The sequence below is a fragment of the Ovis canadensis genome, chromosome 4 (assembly GCF_042477335.2).
Source record: "Ovis canadensis isolate MfBH-ARS-UI-01 breed Bighorn chromosome 4, ARS-UI_OviCan_v2, whole genome shotgun sequence".
NCBI lineage: Eukaryota > Metazoa > Chordata > Mammalia > Artiodactyla > Bovidae > Ovis > Ovis canadensis.
The window spans coordinates 78,862,020-78,883,725 of record NC_091248.1 but is presented as its reverse complement, the minus strand read 5'-3'; the positions used below and the strand labels follow the sequence as shown (position 1 = coordinate 78,883,725).

The following is a 21,706-nucleotide window of genomic DNA, read 5'->3' as shown; positions in this document are numbered from 1 at the left end:
ATTGGGGAATAGCCAATTCACAAATCTTTTTGTAAAAATATTTTTAGTATGAGAGCTTTTAAACATACAGAAAAGTTAGAAGAATGGTAAATATTTGACAGATTTTCTTTATATGTCTACGGTTTTGCCTATATTATACTTCCCTGGTGGCTCAGACGGTAAAGAATCGGCCTGCAATGCTGGAGACCCAGGTTTGATCCCTGGGTCAGGAAGATCCTCTGGAGAAGGGAATGGCTACCCACTCCAGTATTCTTGCCTGGAGAATCCCATGGACAGAGCAGCCTGGCAGACTATAGTCCATGGGGTTTCAAAGAGTCAGACATGACTGAGCAACTAACACTTTCATGGTTTTGCCTGTACTATTTGAAAGTCAGTTGTAAACATCATGATGCTTTATCTGTAAATACTTCAGCCTGCATTTTCTAAAAGTAAGATCATTCCTGGGATGACTTTGGATTTGACCTTTACCACAGCTAAGAGATTTAACAGTAATTCCATAATACCACCTTATATCCAGCCTACATTCAGATTTCCTTAATTGTCCTAAGAATTTCCTGGATCTGTTCAAAATTTCTATGTTGCCTTTGGTTGATAGGATTCTTTACTTTCTTTTAATCTGGGATAATCCTGTATAATAAAGTATTTTCTGAGAAAGGCAACTGTAGTCTCAATTCATCCTGTTACAATTCAGCCTCTAGAGCTTTTTGTGTGGTGAGTATACACTGAAAGGCAGAGAGAGGAATTCTAAGAAACCAGTGGTTTGATGCTAGAAATAAATCTGACATGGGTTCCTGTTACTTCATCATTTTTGTTTCAATGACTGCATTATACTAATGTCAGAGTTGATTATTAAATACAAGTAATCTACTTTGGTATTTACATTTTTCTGTATATCTCTTAGATACTGTGTTTTTTCACTTGCCACCCAGAAATGGAAATGGAGCCACTATATATGGTATCTCTTGCTATCGACAGATTGAAGCCAAGGTAAGACAGTTAAAATTAAAACCAAAAAAATACTTGAAAACTCCTTGTACTGGCCACTTAAGATGTAGAACTTGGGGAGATACATATGCCTTTATTTTTCATGTGGTACCTGTAATATTGTTTTAAATTTTTACAAACTGTGTAGCTGTTTTCTCTACTGTACCAGTTAATTCACATGAATGTTTTTCTAAGTTGAGATTAGTGACTATATTTGTATCATAATGTTTGGTACATTGTTTTTAGATAGTGATACCTAAACTATCCATTTATCTTCAGAATACTGTATTTCAATTACATGGTATCCTTGAGTTTTCTATTTCTAATGTTTGGTATGAAAACTTTAAAAAAGGAATGATAATGAGTGTTTTTCTTTTTTTCAGAAACTTTCTAGAAGTAGTGGAAAGTACTGACCGTAGCTGCAAACTACTCACAAGTTATCTTAATTATCTATAATTAAGATTTTGATCATTCTTAAACTTACCTGCCCTCTTAATGCCTAACTTAGTATAATAGCTCTGACTAACAAATTCAAATAAACCTAGATGGGTAGCTTCCCCTTTCCTGCTTTGTTTCTGAGCACCACCATTCTTTTTGCAGTGTGGATACCCTTTCTGAGTAGATTGCTTTCCTTTTATGAAATCATTAATACTCTGAAGTAGTGGTACTGGTATGGTCAGTCACGTACGACTCTTTGTGACCACACAACTGTAACCCGTCAGGCTCCTCTGTCCATGGAATTCTCCAGGCAAGAATACTGGAGTGGGCCAATATTGTAAAGTAATTAGCCTCCAATTAAAATAAATTAATTAAAAAAAAGAATACTGGAGTAGGTTGCCATTTCCTTCTCCAAGGTCTCCTGCATTGGCAGGCAGATTCTTTACCATTCGTGCCACTTGGGAAGCCTGAAGTAGTTCTCAGCTGCACGTTGGAATCACCTGGAGAGTTTTAGATAAGTAGGGATGACTGGGTCCCCACTCCAGAGATTCTGAGTTAATGTTCTGGCATCAGGAGTATTAAAAGCTCCCCAGGTGATTCTCATATTCAGGGCAGATGTGAACCACTGCTCTAAAACAATCGTTTTTAACCAGAACTACTTGGAAACTTTTTAATTATAAGCATAATTGCTGGGCCTTTCCTTCTACAGACTGAATTAGAATCTCTAATAATTGATCCTAGGCAATCACAAAGTTTTAAAAGCTTCCTCAGGTGGGTAATTAACTTAGTCATAAAAATTTTTCTTTAATTTTTATAATGAACGTTTCAAACACAGATAAGAATGGTACAATAAATACCTGTGTACCCAGCCATTTGCAGTCAGCAGTCGTTAATATTCTACCACACTTGCTTTGTGTGTGTTTCCCTGAACCATTTGAAGGTAATAAGTAAATTCCAGCATAAACAAGCTAGTTAACTACATGAAATAACCCTCCACGCACAGGGCCTAGAACCGAGGACACACGTTGTAAATGTTTTTGGTTCAGGTGAATGAATGCTGTGCTTAATTGCTCAGTCGTGGCTGACTCTGCAACCCCATGCACGTAGGCAGCCAGGCTCCTCTGTCCATGGGGATTCTCCAGGCAAGAATACTGGAGTGGGTTGCCATACCCTTCTCCAGGGGATCTTCCCAACCCAGGGATCGAACCCTGGTCTCCTGTATTGCAGGTGAATTCTTTACCATCTGAGCTACCAGGAAAGCCCAAGACTCCTGGAGTGGGTAACCTATCCCTTCTCCAGGGGAACTTCCTGACCCAGGAATCAAACCAGGGTCTCCTGCATTGTAGACAGATTCTTTACCAGCTGAGCTACCTGGGAAGCCCTTCAAGTGAATAACTGAATTTAGAGAAAGAGAAATCTGAGAATTTGTATTTTATTTCTTCACATACTGACCTTTGCACATTGATATTACTAGATGAAAGGAATCGAGCTGCTGCCTTTTCTGGAAATCTGTTCCTTTTACCGCCTTTTACCCCTGTAAATTGTATGTGTGTATTAGTCACTCAGTTGTATCTGACTCTTTGCAACTCCATGGACTGTAGCCTGCCAGGTTCCTCTGTCCATGGAATTTTCCCAGCAAGAATACTGGGATGGGTAGCCGATTCCCTTCTCCAGCCAGTAAGTTGTATAATCACAGTACAATTATTTCTCCAGTGCTGTTGTTATTAACAGCGGTTCTCATGCTCTGCCTAGACATCCTTAAAATGGCACTCCATACTGCCTGTCTCCCTTACCTCCTGAGTCTGACCCACTTCTTTTAGGGTTGCCCATTTCTCCAGGTTGTTCTCTCCTTATCTGATAACTAGACAGATAAATCAGACATCAGAGGCCCTAGAGCCTAGGAGAAAGCCTTTCATTCCCTTTGAACAAAGGTGAGACCTAATGGATGGATCCAATAAAGGTAAAGAGGTAGAAGCAGATTGAAGAAAGACTCTACTCTCAATGTATTTAACAACAGATCATCAGTTCTCAGGCAGTTGAAGACACAGATCCGAGGAGATGTCAGGCAGTACACGAGAAGGGGGAGAGTCATTCTTGGCTGCCCTCATAGCTTTTCCTGGGGTTGATCAAGTCTTATTTCCTAGCAGAGAACTGCAGAAATCTTATGTGGTCATCCTCAAAATCACCAGGACCTGAGTTATGGCTCAGAACTGGACTACAGTAGGATACAGGTGTGCCAGGACAGACTCCCAACAGTGGAGAATTACCAGCATAATAAAACTGCTGACGATTCTTCCATCTCTGGAGAAACAAGCTCTTAAACTGTCCCCTTCTCACCAGAAACGAAAGTCTCTGAAAGGGGTATCCATTTTAAAACTGGAACCAAGGATGACTGGTTTGCATTATGGTTGTGGCAATTTATACATAAAGTATTACCAGACTGTAAATTCCTTGAGAGCAGAGATGGTCTCTCACTGTTACATTCCCATTGCCTGCCAGAGTCTAACACAGAGTGCTCTGGTTGACGTTTATTCATTCAATAAATATCTTCTGAGATTCTCAGTAAGTACTTTTAAGCACAAGTATTTTTTTTCTGATTGCTAGCTTATATTGAAACACAATGATTTTTAAATATTTCCGTGAAAAATTTCTAATAATGACTATTTGTTTATAATAGGCATTGAAAGTACGACAAGCAGATATCACCAGAGAGACTGTTCAAAAAAGTGTCTGTGTTCTAAGCAAGCTGGTAAGTAACTGAATAAGCTGTTAATATCAAACACTCATGGCAGCTTTTTATTTGAGAATGAAGCATTATTGGAATGAAGAGAGGGACTTCCCTGGCAGTCCAGTGGTTAAGACTGTGCTTCCACTGTGGGGGTTATGGGTTTGATCCCTGGTCTGCAAACTAGATCCCATAGGCCACAACTACGACCCGGCACAGCTAAATAGATAAATATGTTAAAAAATAATTTAATCATATGGACCTTACTAATAGGATCTGAAGGATCAGGGTATTTCTTCCAAGATAGTAATTTGACACATAGGGCAAGAACAGTCTCCTAGAAAAGAAATGATTATAAAAGATTTCAGTATCAGAAAATTGGTAGATTGCTAATCTGATTCCTGTATACAGTTTCTTGAAGGGTAGCCTGAGAAAATATATATCAGTGAATTTTTTTTTTATACTGGACCAGACGACCAATGTACAGGAGTGCTGAATGTTGGACGAATACACCATTTTGAAAGGCTTCCTGAACAGTCATTCTTGAAAGAACAATAATAATCATAATGGTGCCATTTATCAAGTGCCTATATGTCAAATATTCTATAGCAGGCACTTTTTAGATAGACTTGCCATTTTAAACCTCATAAGAGAGATCTAAGTATTTACTGTTCTTGTTTCACAAGTAAAGTTACATCTCAGACAAAATATGTCTCGCAGAGACATGTAACTACTAATGATAAAACTGCAGTGAAAATCCAGTTTTCTCGGACAGATAAAAAGGCAGGGAGATGGAGAGAGCTGGCTCACACAGAAACATCTGATGGTTCATAGTGCCTTTTAGCCTATATGTAAAAATATGTTTAGATAGTAATAATGATATATTAACCAGGATTTTTGTTGTTGCCTGCCAGAGTCTAGCACAGAGTGCTCTGGTTGATGTTTATTCATTCAATAAATATCTTTTGAGACTCTCAATCAATACTTTTAATTTACTAAGTGCAAGATCTTTTTTTTTCCTGATTGCTATCTTATATTGAAACATAATGATTTTTAATGACTTTTGTTGTTGTTTTAGCCACTAAGTTGTACAGCCTCAGGGACTGTAGCCCGCCAGGCTCCTCTGTCCATGGGATTTTCCAGGCGAGAGTACTGGAGTGGGTTGCCATGTCCTCCTCCAGGGAATCTTCCCGACAGGGATTGAACCCACATCTCCTGCATTGGCAGGCGGATTCTTTACCACTGAGCCACCAGGAAAGCCCATTAACTTGGATACTGGAGGATAAAACTATTCCAGTATTACTTGTTTTAACTAGTTAGAGAATATATATAGCATTAGTTTCTGCATCCTGAAAAGGACATAGAAACCAGAAAACATCTAGAAAAGAACATTTTATTGTTGTTCAGTCACTGGGTCGTGTCCAACTCTTTGCGATCCCATGGACTGCAGCACATCAGGCCTCCCTGTCCTTCACTATCTCCTGGAGTTTGCCCAAATTCATTGAGTCAGTGATGCTATCCAACCATCTCATCCCCTGCCGCCCTCTTCTCCTTTTGCCTTCAATCTTTCCCAGCATAAGAAAAGAACATAAAAGGATGGAAATGGTAGGAAGAGGGTTTTAAATAGGTAAGAATTAAGGAGTAACTTTGTTTTCAGATACACAAAAGAATATTATGTAGAATATAATAAGGGACACAGACTAGTCGTTTTTTTTAGATTTTAAGCCTCTGCTACATCACTTCAGTCGTGTCCGACTCTGTGCGACCCTATAGACGACAGCCCACCAGGCTCCCCTGTCCCTGGGATTCTCCAGGCAAGAACACTGGAGTGGGTTGCCATTTCCTTCTCCAATGCATGAAAGTGAAGAGTGAAAGTGAAGTCGCTCAGTTGTGTCTGACTCTTAGCGACCGCGTGGACTGTAGCCTACCCGGCTCCTCCGTCCATGGGATTCTCCAGGCGAGAGTACTGGAGTGGGGTGCGATTGCCTTCTCCGTTCAAGCCTCTATTGAAGGCCGAAAAAGGCAAAATAAACTTAATCATGAGTGTTCAACTAGATATAAGAACTGAGTGCTGCAATGATGATTAAATGTACCCACAACCTAGCAGAACAGTGTGCAGAATTACGATGTTTTAAATTTTATGATACTAATGGCTAACATTTTAGTGCTTTCTATAGCCAGATAGTCTAGTAAGTACTTTTGAATGTGAAAGTGTTAGTCACTCATGTCCAGCTCTGTGTGACCCCCTTGGACTGTAGCCTGCCAGGCTCCTCTCTCCGTGGGATTATCCTTCCATATACACGTGTTTACATTAGGCAGCAGATGTGGAGAGGTTAAGTGCCCAGAGTTATGTGACTGAGTGACCAGAGCAACACGCAGGAGGTCTGTGCCCACACCCTCAACCCAGTGCTCTGAGTGGTGGTTACTTTGTACCTGCACCCCAGGAACTAGAACACATGACTTAACAACACTCAACTGTGAATAATAAGATACTAAAGTTGTCAGTAACTTTTTCCTTTCTGGTCTTTTCAAGTTAAAAAGTTGTGGGGTGTTTGTTTTGTTTTTACTATTATCAAACTAATGGTAATCTCTTTTTCTTTAAGCCTCTCTATGGCTTACTCCAAGCAAAACTTCAGCTCATTACACATGCATATTTTGAAGAGAAGGATTTTTCCCAAATTTCCATTCTAAAGGTAACTTTTTATCCTCCATGGATGTGTCTGAAGACAGATTCATGAATCAAGTAGATCTTTAATATTGTGAGAGATGATTTATTAACTTAAGAAAGATCTGCCCAAAATGTACAATTTCTACTTAGTAAATTTAACAAAACTATCTTTTACTGGAAATGATGACTACAGTTGATTATAACAAATATTTCTGTTAATGGATAATAGCCATTTTGCTATGGCATTGCTTCTCTACCTTTGTTATCTCATTAATACCCTGCACAGTATGTTTATATATCAGGCTTCTGGATCCTAACTCCCATATCAAAAAGCACAGAAAAACTACATGACTATTTTACTGAAAAATAATGTTTTTGTCAAGGCTGCCATTATTACATATACAGCATGGATCTCCCCTGGATTCTAGTGAGAGAGAGACAGTTATTTAGCTGTAGAGGGAATTTATCCTAGGAATCCATACCCTCATGGGAATGGATCAAGCTCTAAAATATAGAGGTACAGAAAGAAGGAGTGCTGGAAACTGGCAGTTTCAGAGAGACAAAACTGCTTCAAACAACCAGTTTTCCCCTGGTCATCCTATTTCTGATTCAGTGTCTAAACTGATGGTAAAGTGTTCTAAACTAAATCTTATTTTATAGGAGCTCTATGAACATATGAATAGTTCCCTGGGAGGAACTTCATTAGAAGGATCCCAGGTATATCTTGGTAAGTCGCTTTTTCTACAAGTCAGAAGAAATACCCTCTTTTCTTTTTGTTTGGCACGTTGGTTGCATGTAAAACTTCATGATCAGAGTTACATTTCTATATGGTATCTAAATTTTGCAACCAAAATTTAGAAGTATAATTGTATAAAGCCTATGTCAGCTTTTCAGAATAATGATGGAAATCTTTTCTTTTCCTTACGTTAATGCTGATCAGGTCAGTTCCTTGTCATGATGCAAGGAGAGCAAGGGAGAGAGAGATGAGCTTATTAGTGTCTTTCTATTCTAAGATTTTTCAAGTTGGGGGTTTTATGCCATTTTCACAACCAAGAGCATCGATTGGTGTGTCGGGCACTCAAGTCCTTTTCATAATTATTTTTTAAAAAGTCTTGATCGCACAGTGATTTATGCTTACTCACTTCAAATTTTAGCATAAAGTAGCCAAACTGTGCGAGGTTCACTTTTGCAGTCCTATGTGTAATGTGAACTATAAAACTCCTATTTTTCTCTGAATTAATTTATCTTGTCTTATGGCAGGTGATCAGAGAAGACTGTGATTCAGAAATAATACCTATGGGGTATAGTGCCCAAAAGCCTTGTTTAAATGATTGACTGCCACTGTGAAGTACAAGCTTCATGATTTCTAAACTTGTGTAATTTGTAAGATGGCTTTAGAATGGGGAGAAGGCGTGAGAGTTGCTCGGCCACAACAAGAGCCTCTAGCCACAAGTTAACTGTTTGCATTTAGATTAGAATTAATAGAAATTAAATAAAGTTTAAAAATCAGTTTGCCAGTTGCTGTATTTCAAGTACTCAGTGGCCACTTATGTCTACTCTATTGGACAATGTAGATTTAGAATATTTCCATTATTTCAGGACATTCTGTCCGACAGTGTTGAAGTTCTGTTTGTGTGTGTACATGATCAGATATTACATAAATATTTAAATTTTGCATAGTCCTACTTTTACCTAACGTTTTTGAGGAGATTAAAACTTCCTTTGACAAAAACAGTAGGTTGTAGTCACAGATTAGCTTTTCTTTTCTTTTTTTAACATTATAGGTTTATCTCCTCGGGATCTTGTGCTTCATTTTCGACACAAGGTATGATACCTTATTTAAATTTATGATGTACTAAAATTATGTTCATTTACCTAGGAAGGTTCCATGAGCTGCATGGTCTAATGCAGATTATGGCATAACCATGTTTTAATTTTTCTGAGACAGCTGTCATAATGATAGAAAGTTGAAAGTGTTGATAGTGCTTATAGAATAGAAATTTCTAAAAGTACACAGTGTCTGTTTATTTCAGTGCAGGATAAGATACTTTTTTCTACAGTAGTTGATATTTTGGATATTATGAAATTAGTGTGGAAAGAAACATGTTTTATTTTATTCCTCTTCACTATGGTTAATTACAGGATGTTGAGAATAGTTCCCTATGCTGTACGGCAGGACCTTGTTGTTTATCCATTCTATACGTACTGGTTTGCATCCACCAATCTCAAACTCCCAATTCACTCCTCTCCCACCACCCCCGCCACACACTTGGCAACCACAAATCTTTCTGTAAGCCTGTGCGTCTATTTCATGGAGAAGTTTATTTACATTGGATTTTAGATTCCGCATGTAAGTGATATCATATGGCATTTGTCTTTCTCCCTCTGACTTACTTCATTTAGTATGATGATCTCCAGGTCCATCCGTATTGCTCCAAATGGCATTGTTTCTTATGCCTGAGTAGTAGTCCATTGTGTGTGTATGTGTGTGTGTGTGTGTGTATACCACATCTGAAAGAAATATGTTTTAATTAATCTTGTAGACTATTTTGTATGTTGCCCTGAGAGTAAAACATTTTCCAGCAAAATATCTATACTTAACGTCTTTTGACTGGGGCATACACACATTGATTGTTCCCTTAACACGTATAGTGAGTATCTGTCTGCTCTGTGAGTGCCCTGGACAAACAGAAGTAAGGGAATAGTACCTTTCCTTTAAGGGGCTTGCAGATATTTCAAGCAAAAAAATGGCACAACTTCCTCCAATTTGATAGTGATTTAAGTGGTACTCACATTTTTTAGAGAACTCAGATACTTAATTTCTCAGTATAAGTTCTTAATTTTCAATTATTTCTAAAGCACTAGAATTATTTAATATTATTGATTCAATGTTACATGGTTATGTTTGAGGAGGGACAATGGCAAATGAATAATAGGCTTGGATTTCTTATTTTAATACAATATTATTTTTCTTTCTTCAGGTTCTAATCCTATTTAAACTAATTCTTCTTGAAAAAAAGGTGAGATTTGAATGGATGGAATACTTAACATTTATTGACATTTCTTAAAATTAAAGTATAAATTAAGACTTTTTTGGCTATCAAATTGCAGCGAGCTTAAAGTGCATATTCTTTTTTACTACTATAGAAGTGTGAATTCGTGCAGTGTTTTCTGGGGGCAGTTTGATAGTATTCAGTTATCAAGGTGGTTTTAACTATATAGGTAATAGAGAACTCTATGTGTGTATGCATATGTGGCCGTGTTGCGTTGGCATGCGGAGTCTTAGTTACCTGACCAGGAACGGAACCTGCACCCTCTGCAATAGAAGTCCAGAGTCTTCCCCTGGACCACTAGGGAAGTCCCCAAAACTCAGTCTAAATTGACTTAAAAAATGTATTGGCTTGCTTCAGACTTGAGAGTATGTTGACTGAATGGTTTGATAATATAATTAATTACCTAGATTTTTTTCATCTCTTTGGTCTACAGTCCACAGTGCTAGCTTTATCTTGAGCCTGATTTCCCTTGTAGTATGGGATTACTGCCAACAGTAGTTTAGCTATATGCTGGTGGCAGAGATGATATCTTTTCCCTAATCTAATGAGAATTCTTCCCTTCAATTCGTTTGGGCCTATGAGGCCATATGCCTACCCAGAACCAATAATTGTTGCTAAAGAAATGCCTGTATTGATTGGCTTAAGTCTGGGTTCCAGATGCACTCTCTGGTACAAAGGGACAGGATTGCCATGATTTTAGATAAAAAATTATAAGGGATTTTAGACCAAGGTCTCTGCACACTTCAGCCCCAGGACCAAATCTGGCCCACCACCTATTGTTGCAAATGAAGTTTTCTTGGAACACAGTTTCAGCCATTCTTCAACTTATTGTTTATGGCTGCTTTTGCACTACAGTGGGAGAGTTAAGTAGTTGGAACAGAGATCAAATGGCCCACAAATGAAAAATGCTTACTATCTCACCCTCTATAGAAAGTTTGCCGACCTCTGGTTTAGACTAGTCAGGAGCTATCCCTGGATCTGTGGTCAGTATTACTGTGCTCAATAGAGATGGAATGGATGTTGGAGGGTCAGTCATTCACAATGTCCAGTATAATTCATTATCATAAAAATGTTTATCCATTTGGCCCAGTAATTGTCCTCTTAAGAGATTTATTTTCCAGAATTTATCTGAGTTGACACAGAGCTCTGAGAGAATTAAGTTTTGATTTATCTTATATATAATTCCAAACAACAAAAAAGATTCTGAGTGGTTTTATTGTTGTAAAGAAGTTTCATAGCATGTTAAGTGAAAAATGGTGATCCAACTACATATCAAGCCCAGGATTCTGATTTTATAAATAAATGTATTTATTCATTGAAACGAGACTGGAAGGAAAGACAGCAACAGTTTGGTGACCATGCATATTTTTTAAGAAGGAAATACTTTTCCGTATTCTGGTTTTCTGAATGAATATGTATTCTTTCTTCAAACAGGAAGGTAAATTTTTTAAAAAATGAAACATGTACTGGTGAAATAGTTCAACCTTTAAAAAAAGCTCTTAGTTGTAAAATACATATAACATATAATTAACCACCTTAACCATTTTTAAGTGTGCAGTTTCATAGCATTAAGTATGTTCACGTTGTTGTGGTATTACCATCTGTCCTCAGAACTCTCTTCATTGTGCAAAAACCGAAACTCTACCCACTAAACAGTAACTCCACTTTCACCCCTTCTTCCACCACTGGCGACCACCCTTCTACTTTCTGTGTCTATAAACTGGACTATTCTAGGTTTCTCACAAGTGAAATCATACCTGTTTGGTTTATTTCATTTAGCACAGTGTCCTCAAGGTTCATCCATGTACAACAGATGTCAGAATTTCCTTCCTTTTTAAGAATGAATAATATTCCATTGAATGTACATAGAGCATTTTTTTATCCCTTCATTCATTCATGGACACTTGGGTTGCTTCCGCCTTTTGGCTCTCATGAGTAATACTGCTGTGAACATGGGTCTGTGTAAATGTCTTCAAGGCCTTGGTTTCAGTTTTTTGGAGTGTATACCTAGAAGTGACAGCTCTGAATCACATGGTAGTTCTGTTTTTAATGTTTTGAGGAACTGATGTATTTTCCATAGCGGCAGCACCATTTTACATTCCTACCAACAGTGCACAAGGGTTCCAATTTATCCACATTCTATCCAGCTTTTGTTATTTGCTTGTTTTTTGATAGTAGCTATCCTAATGGGTATGAGGTAGTATCTCCTGGTTTTGATTCACATTTTCCTAGTAATTAGTTATGTGAGGACCTTTTCATGTTTTTGTTGGCCCCTTGTATATCTTCCTTGGAGAAATGTCTTCCCTAATCCTATACCTATTTTTAATCAGGTTTGTTTTTTTTGTTGTTTAGTTGTAAATTTCAAATCTTCCCTGGTAGCTCAGAAGGTAAAGTGTCTGCCTACAATGCAGGAGATCCGGGTTCAATCCCTGGGTCGGGAAGATCTCCTGGAGAAGGAAATGGCAACCCACTCCAGTATTCTTGCCTGGAAAATCCCATGGATGGAGGAGCCTGGTAGGGTACAGTCCATGGGGTTGCAAAGAGTTGGACATGACTGAGCTACTTCACTTTCTTGTAAGTTTCAAATTTTTATTGCAACTTATAATTTTTTAAAAATGTTTTTCAAAACAGCACACATGGTTACATATATCTGAAAAAAAATTTGCAAAATAATACTTAGTCTAGCCACATGCAGTGGCATTTATGATCAAGTAGACTTTATTTAACATGGCAAGTCATAGGTATACCCTTTTTATATTCACTTGGTAAAGACATCCTTTAATGCAAGTCTGGGTTTCTCTGTATTTGCACACTACTCGTTAAATCATCAATGTTTAAGGAGAGCACAGGTGATTGTGGGCACCATGCTTTATTAGATATGACTTAGTGCTACTAAATGATTTAATTGTTAAAACAAAGAAAAGAAAACTCGCCTCAGCAACTATGCTTGTTTTTTCGTCTAATTTAATTATCACTAGTGTTAGTTTTAGTTCTATGTCTAACTGAACCCTGTCCCTCAATTTTTATTCTGAAAACCCTACAAGAAAGTTGATAGAATAATTTTATAATGGACACTTTACATCCTTCATCTGTTGTTAGCATTTTGACACTTTTGCATTACATTGTTTTATATATGTTCATTCTCCCCCTGAATCATCATAAGTTTCAACTAATTTGTAGAACCACGATACTTCATCCCTAAATGTTTTCAGATATATTTCTTAAGAATAAAGGTATATTCCTGGGGCTTCCCTGGTGGCTCAGTGGTAAAGAATCAACCTGCCAGTGTAGAAGACACGGGTTCAATCCCTGATCCAGGAATATCCCACATGCTGTGGGACAGCTAAGCCTGTGTGCCCTAGAGCCCATGCTCCACAAGAGACGCCACCTCAATGAGGAGCTGTCACACCACACCTGGAGAGTAGATCCAGCTCTCTGCAACTGAAGAAAAAGCCCACGCAGCAATGAAGACCCAGCACAGCCAAAAACAAATAAATAAAACCTTTAAAAAAAGAATACGGTGTATTCCTACATAACAAAAGTATTTTCATATTCAAGAAATTTAACATTGAGATAATAAATGATATCTAATGCACAGTGCCTTTTCAGATTTCCCCAGGTATCATAATAATGTGCTATAAACTGCTTTTCTTAACCTGGGGACCATGGATCATGTAGTGATTTCATTGTTAGCTCTCTTTAATCTCAAACAGTTCTACCACCTCATTTCTTGTTTTGTTTCTCTGTTTTTATGACATGGATCTTTTTTTTTTTTTAATAATCCAGATTAGTTGCATTTTAATATTAGATTTGTATGATTATTTTCCTTTGGCTCATTTCAGATTAAACTTTTTTGGCAAGAATATTGTATAGGTAGTGATGTGTCCTTCTGGGGCATCATAACTGGAGGCCCATAACTGCTTGTTCTCTTATTGGTGATAGGAAGTTTGACCATTTGACTAAGGTGGTGATTGCCAGGTTTCTTCCTATTAGTACTTGTTATTTTCCTTTGCAATTAATAGGTGAACTTTGGGATGATAAATTTGAAGCTAATGTGAATATCCTGTTGCCCAAGAGCCTTGCACAATAGTTTCAGCATCCACTGGTAATTTTTACTTGAACCATGATTTTCTGATTCTGTCATAAATTCTGCATTTATTAGCTGTTATACTTCCATAAAGAAGAGTTTTCTTCTCTCCCTTCTTTGCTTTTTTCTTTTTTTAAAAGTGTCATTGTGGACTCATGGATTTTCTAATTTAATTGTGATTGACTCTATTTCAGGTTCTCTTTTATATTTCTCCAGTGAATAAATTGGTGGGTGCCCTGATGACTGTGTTATCTCTTTTTCCAGGTAAGAGGGTAGCAGTTTCCACTCTCTTACTTATTCTGGACCTTTGAATGATAAAAATTTTCAAGGACAAAGTGGTTAGGGTTACTGTCTATTTTAATAGGATATTTTCACTTTGGCAATAGATTTCTCTTTTGTCTGAGATTTTCTTCTATTCAATTAAAATTTGAGCAAGCATAGCTCATTAAAATTTTTTATAAGAGTTCCACTACTTAAAGCAGAATACACAGCTCTTATCTTCTAATATCTCTTTCTAAGCCAAACTGTTCTCCAATATTGTATGTTTTAGGCATGATTGAACATGGACTCAGTGACAGTTCTCAGTACAGACCCCGAAAGAGTATGTCTGAAGATGCTGGGCTTCAGGAAAGCAATCCCCCTGCAGATGAATTTGTTTCTCTGCCTGTTTCTGACATTTCAAATACCAACTTGGGAACTGTCAAGAAAATCCTGGGAAACCATGGAGGAGATGCAGCCATCAAGACTGAAGAACCTTTGTTCCAGGTAGAAGATGATAGCAGTGAACAGGAAGCCAGTGATAGCAATCAGTATCTGAAACCTCCTTCTCGCCCATCTCCAGAGTCTTCAGAAAGTGACTGGGAGACCTTGGATCCTAGTGTCTTAGAGGATTCCTCCTTGAAAGAACGAGAACAGGTGGGGTCAGAACAGACAAACTCATTTCCAAAGGACTCTTTGCCCTCAGATAGTCCTCCGATTACTGTTCAACCTCAAGCTAATACCGGCCAGGTGGTCCTAATACCAGGGCTGATTTCTGGCTTGGAGGAGGACCAGTATGGCATGCCCTTGGCCATCTTCACAAAGGTAAGAGTTAATGTCCTTTATTAATGCCCATAAGGATAGCACAAAATCCTTTCAGAATTTAACTTTCAGTGTTGAACACATTTAAGTCTGAAAATTCTCATTGAAAACTGTAAAATAACATAGCAGATGTGTAGTACTCTGACATCTGTAACCATGATGTAAGACTGCAGGGGATTTTGATTAGAGTTTGGAAACTGAGGTCAGCAATCACTGTGTTTGGTGTGTTTTTCATTAGTCAGGTTTACCTTCAGGGGAAAAAACAAGACAGCCTTGATTACATTTAATGAATGTATATTAAAATACCATAATTCCAAAAGCTTCAATTTTATAAGAAAGAATAAAAAGCTTAGATGGCTAACTTAAATATCTGCACCCTTCATAGATAACAATATACTGTTTCGGTTCACTTGCCTTCAAAATTAATCTTTAATCTTTTTACGGAAAAACATACAAAACGTATTTCTAATTTTTTTAAATAATTTAAACACACCATAGTAAAACAAATTGCATCTTTGATTCAGTATCTTCTTTCTAGGATATCATTTCTTTGTGTCAGTAATATTATATTAGGATTCTGGAAGCTACATTTGAAGGGTTTTTTTTATCCTAACAGGAGAAGCTACTTTATTGTCATTCATGAATTTTTTTTTTTTAATAAAGATGAAAAGTCCCATTTCATTTTTCAGTCAAAGAAGTATTTATTACCTTCCTATGTGCCAGGCCCTCCCTGTACTAGGTTCTAAACTCTTATATCCATGGCTTTTCAGTTTAACCATGAAAGACAGATACATCTGTCCAGTAACTAGAACAAAATTTATGTTTTTCTCTAAATACCTTCCTGTATGCTGGAAGTAAAACTTTATATGGAAAAGAAAATGGATAGCATTGACTTGACATCTGTCCTTCTCCACTATGTGATAAATTCTTTCTGGGTTTATCTAGTTTTACAAATGAGTACTTGCCCCAAGTCAGTACTGCTGAATAGTTAGCAGAAAATGCTGTCTTTGTTCATTTTGTGGTCTGTTAGGGGATGCTGAAATTATCTAAATCGCTTTCTTGATTGAACTAATGCATATTTGCTTAAAACTAGAGTTTAGGAGCCTGGGTAGAAACCTCTGGGCCCTCAGACTACTAAGTATATTCAACAGCCACAAACCGTGGGTTTTCTGAACTCACATGGGGGTGTCATGACTGCCTATACTTTTTGGAGCCCTTACTTTTGCAGCTTCACCCACCCACTCTAATTTTTATCATTGTGGAGATACCAGGAGGGAGATTAACTGGGGTGGGGGATTTTGGTTTGTCTGCGAGGTCGCTGAATTAAACAAAGCAATGTTAATGTGTTGTATGTGCTGTTAATAAACTGTTTGGCAGAATATTCTCTTTGTGTATGTTATACCAGTACTGAATATATGATGGGCTTACCACAATCATTATGGTAAATTAAACATTTTCCTTTTAGGTTTTCTGTTTTATTATGTAATGATTCAAATTTAACTTGTTTAATCACAGTTTCAAATACAATTGCTGATTCTTTGATGTCAGCAGCTTTGGAATATGAAGTATACTTAAAAATGAGTTGCCTTTAGGCTTTTCTTTTTTCCTTCTCTTGAAGATCTTAAAAACACTTGTAGAGAAGACCTGGATTAGCAAAGCATCCTGAAAAGTCATTTCAAATGTAGCCAAAGAGAAGCTTGGATACCCACACAGTATTGCTGAAGTAAGATAGCAAGCTTTGAAGAGAATAGTGAGTTGACTGGTCCCCTGACTGTGTTAGCATATGAAAGTTATGCTTGGAGAGATTCCAAAGCTCCAAATTTCCAGTCTTCTCTCTGGGACTTGAAATTGATGGTGCATTTCTTCTCAGTCTTAGAGATGAGGCTTATTACATAAACACTGTAGATACCAAACTCTAAAATATGCTTGAACTTTTCCTGAGAGCTGAATTAGGGATGTAAGGAAGAAACTAGGTTGCTGAGGGAGAGGAGATGAGACTGGTGGCACCTTTAGGACAGGACCGTGGGATGAGAGGAGGGCAATGAGGGAACCAAAGGAGAAAGATGAAAATTTAGAAAATGTACCCATGTATTCATAGATATCTATGGGTGATTTTTTAACTTTTAAAAAAAGATAAACACCTACTTCTTAGTTTTTTAAATTGCATGTATCTGGTACTTTTTAAAATTTAGTAATAATCGCCTCCACCAGAAGATCACTTAATTCAGAATTCTCTTGTTTCAGTCTGTAACTGTTTTAGTCAAACAATAAACTTATGAAAGAATTAATATTAAATGTAGTCGGAAACCAAAATTTTTTCTGCTTCATGTATTAAACTTCTTTATATATTGCTTCTGAGTTTATATTTGGTTTGCTTGCTTACAGTGTGTCATATTCAAATTTAGGGAACCTACAAATAACTTCTATAAAGTAACAGATACATGTTTTTGAGTTTTATTCAAGCGGCACCACAATTTTTCCCCCTCCTCTCTCAGCGTGATTTTTAGTTTCATCATAATTTTGCATGAAGTGTTTTATTATTCCTCTGTAGTTTTCTGGTTTTGGCTATTCTGCAATATGTAAATTCTGTGGATGGATATCTACATCGTTTCTGGTTTCTGGTTACTACAAATAACGCTTCTGCTGCTGCTGCTGCTGCTGCGTCGCTTCAGTCGTGTCCGACTCTGTGCGACCCCATGGACGGCAGCCCACCAGGCTCCCCCATCCCTGGGATTCTCCGGGCAAGAATCCTAGAGTGGGTTGCCATTTCCTTCTCCAATGCATGAAAGTGAAAAGTGAAAGTGAAGTCGCTCAAGTCGTGCCCAACTCTTAGCGACCCCATGGACTGCAGCCTACCAGGCTCCTCCGTCCATGGGGTTTTCCAGGCAAGAGTACTGGAGTGGGTTGCCATTGCCTTCTCCAAATAACGCTTCTGTTAAATTCTTATTCAGTAATCTTGGCTGTATATGTGCAAGCATTTCCTTAGGAGTCAGTGCTTAGAAGTGGGAATGCTGGATTATAAGGAATGGGTAGATTAGCTTTACTAGAATAATTCCAATCTGTTTTCTAAAGTGGTTGTGACAATTTCTATTCCCACAGCGATGGATAAGAGTTCCTTTTGCTTCACATTCTCACCAATGGTTATTATTGTCAAACCTCCTAATATTTAGCCAGTCTCGTGGCTCTTGTCTTTTCTTCCGTAGTCACTGTTGAGGCTGACCGTCTTTTCATATTCTTGGTAACCTTTTGAATTTCCTTTTGTGTAGTAATTGTTTAAACCTTCTGAATTGTCTCCCTCATTCTCATGATTTGTGAGACTTCAGGCTTTGTAGTTTTGACTTCCACATTTTGGGTTTTGTCTACCTGGAATTCATTTTTGTGTATGTTGAGGAAGGGCGTCTGTCTCTGTGCTTTGTTGCTGCTTCATCCATGTATCTGTCTATCCTTGGGTCAGTCCCGCACTGTGTTAATTACCATTATGTCGTGTCAGGCAGAGAAAAGGCTTCCCCTCTTGCTATTGTTCTTCAAGAGTTTCTTAGCCCTTTGCACTTCCACATCAATTTCAGGATCAACTTAAGTTCTTTTAAGATTTAGATAGAGGTTACCTTTGCTACTGCTACTGCTGCTAAGTTGCTTCAGTCGTGTCCAACTCTGTGCGACCCCATAGACGGCAGCCCACCAGGCTCCCCCGTCCCTGGGATTCCCAGGCAAGAACACAGGAGTGGGTTGCCATTTCCTTCTCCAATGCATGAAAGTGAAAAGTGAAAGGGAAGTCACTCAGTCATGTCAGACTCTAGCGACCCCATGGACTGCAGCCTAACAGGCTCCTCTGTCCATGGGATTTTCCCGGCAAAAGTACTGCAGTGGGGTGCCATTGCCTTCTCCAGGGGTTACCTTTAAGTGCTAGATAAAGTTTGGAGAGAACCGACATCCCTACAGTATGGAGGCTTGCGGTTCACAAACATGCTTATCATCTCAGACCTGAGAGATAAGTAAGTGGCAGTTGGTCCTCATGACATTGTAGCCCTTCCCAGGTCACAATGGAGAAGGCAGTATGCTTTTGAAGTGCTGTAACAGATCAGCTCACAGCAGGTCTGCCAGATTTACCAAGCTGAGGTGTGTTTTTTGATGCTTTTTCTTAATTTTAACCGTGGTCAAAAAACAAATAGAAGATTTGTCCACTTTATCATTTTTAAGTGCACAATTATGTGGTATTAAGTGTATTCTCATGGTTGTACTACAGATCTCTAGAACTTTCTCATCATGCAAAACTGAAAAGTCTGTGTTCTTTATACCACAACTCCCCATTCTCCCCTTGCCCCAACCCTTGGCACCCATCATTGTTTCTATGAACTTAACTACTTGTAAATACTTACATAAGTGGAATCATACAGGATTTATCTCTTTGTGACTGGCCTGTTTCACCTAACACAATATCCTCAAGGTTCGTCCATGTTGTAGCGTACGACAGAATTCCCTTCCTTCTTACGGCTGAATCATATTCCATTGTATGTATATACCACACTTTCCTTATCCATTTATCCATCGATGGGCATTTGGGTTGCTTCTACATTTTGGCTGTTATGAGTAGTGCTTCTGTGAACATAGGTGTGCAAATATCTCTGCAGTTTCTTTTTTTTTTTTTTTTTTTGCCAATTATATACCTCAGCCCAAATGTAGAAGTTAAAACACCCTAGAAAAGAGGAAAGTAGTAGTGTGTTTGGGTGTAGAGGCTGCTGTATTTTAATGTACTCAGACTCTTGCTGCCACTGTACATTGGAGATCTTTAAATTTAGGCTAGATTGACCATCAGTAAACGTGACGATGCTAAAATTTTAAGGTTATTTTGAACTGCTATTTAAAATAATTTTACAAATCTGCAATCCTTTCACATGGTTCAATATTCAGAAGGTTCCAAAGCATCTATAATAATAAAAAATCTCTCTCATTCCATTCCCTACTACTCAGAGAATAGCAGGAAATTTGTTCCCCTCTCCATTGGCAACCAACCTTACCTAATCTATGTCCTTTTTTTTTTTTTAAAAAACAAAGTATTCCCTGGAGACGAACTTCATCACTTACTGCAGGGTACTCCATCATATAGAAAAACATTTATTCATTGCCCTGCTGCTACTGCTGCTAAGTCACTTCAGTCATGTCCAATTCTGTGCGACCCCATAGACAGCAGCCCAGCAGGCTCCCCCGTCCCTGGGATTCAACACAGGAGTGGGTTGCCATTTCCTTCTCCAATGCATGAAAGTGAAAAGTGAAAGTGAAGTTGCTCAGTCATGTCCGACTCTTAGGGACCCCATGGACTGCAGCCCACCAGGCTCCTCCGTCCATGGGATTTTCCAGGCAAGAGTGCTGGAGTGGGGTGCCATTGCCTTCTCCGATTCATTGCCTAGTCATGAATGGTTAGGATTCCTGTCTTTTGCAATGATAAGTAATGCTGCAATAAGTAACTTTTTACAAATCTCACACATGAACAGGTGTATCTGTAGGATAAATTGTAAGAAGTAAAATACTGGGTCAGAGAATATGGATATGTGTAATATTTTAAGGACTGTATTTCTTCATTTTTAAAAAAAAAACTTTGAAACTATTGACTTTTTAAAAAAACTACATTCTTAGTTTTCGTGCGACTTAGCCAAGAATTCCACTGTTGACAACAGACTTTTCTTCTTTAACAGAATCAGCTGTGAAATGCAATACTATGAGCAACTGAATCAATCTTTGTAAATATTGGTAGTTCTGAAAGTGCCCTTATCAAGGATTCTCAGTCCTGGCTGGGGGAGTAGGAGTACTCGGGGGAGTCCATATAAAGTTTGAAAGAGCATTCAGCATTGTAGTATTTATGTTCAGAAACAGGTAACAAGTTTTTAATTCGTAGCACACAAGGTAAAGTATGACCCATGAGTCTACCAGCCATTTGAGTGATTTGGCATGAGGAGCACGGGTCCTTTCCACCTTCAGTCACAAGAGGGCGTGGGTTGAGAAGCACTATATACTGAATCTGTGTAAGGCATAGACATGGGTTTCTATTTGCTGCTTCTACTGTTTCACATGTTATAGAGGAGAGGAAAACACTGTCAAGAGGAGAATGGAGCCAGTTTACCAGACATGTGTTCCAACTTCTGGAAGTCTTCTCTCCCGTCTTCCCCTAATAGCTGGCTGTGTGCTACATCCTAGACATGGGGAAGGGCATGAAGCAGCGGGAGTGGCGTTGCCTTCCCTCAGAGAAGTTCTCATGGTGGAAACAAGACATTATCTGGATAACTGTGGTTCAGTGTTTTGCTTTATTTTTTTAAAGATGATTAGAATAACAAATAAAACTGTCATCGAACTTGATTGAAAACAAACTCAGGAGTTCAGCAAGTCCTCCCTCCTGGCTTTATACACAAATTATGCCACTTGTTGAGATCTATCTTGATTTAGAATTTTCAGCAGAAATTCCATTTCCTCCTTCAGTGCATCATTCCAGTGTTAGCATTACTTTTTTCTCAGGATATAGGCTTTTTTTGTACACTTAACTCCCTGCTGTGGCTTGGCAGTTAAAATGTTTAATTTTCGGGGCAGTGGTATTTTCGAATGCAGTTCAACTGGAAATTTTAAATACACAACTACTGCCATGGTCATTTTTGCTTTGAACATTTAGTAGCAAATATCTTGAA

At 38.2% G+C, this 21,706-nt stretch overlaps 1 protein-coding gene across 1 annotated transcript in view; it reads left to right on the top strand.

Moving 5' to 3' along the window:
- AVL9 (AVL9 cell migration associated) overlaps positions 1-21,706 on the top strand; it is a 55,504-nt gene that overhangs the window by 19,183 nt on the left and 14,615 nt on the right. The window contains exons 3-10 of the mRNA XM_069588091.1: positions 902-987; positions 4,100-4,171; positions 6,751-6,840; positions 7,476-7,542; positions 8,600-8,640; positions 9,797-9,835; positions 14,150-14,219; positions 14,506-15,038. Coding sequence (XP_069444192.1) covers positions 902-987; positions 4,100-4,171; positions 6,751-6,840; positions 7,476-7,542; positions 8,600-8,640; positions 9,797-9,835; positions 14,150-14,219; positions 14,506-15,038 — 998 coding nt within the window. The remainder of the gene's footprint in view (positions 1-901; positions 988-4,099; positions 4,172-6,750; positions 6,841-7,475; positions 7,543-8,599; positions 8,641-9,796; positions 9,836-14,149; positions 14,220-14,505; positions 15,039-21,706) is intronic.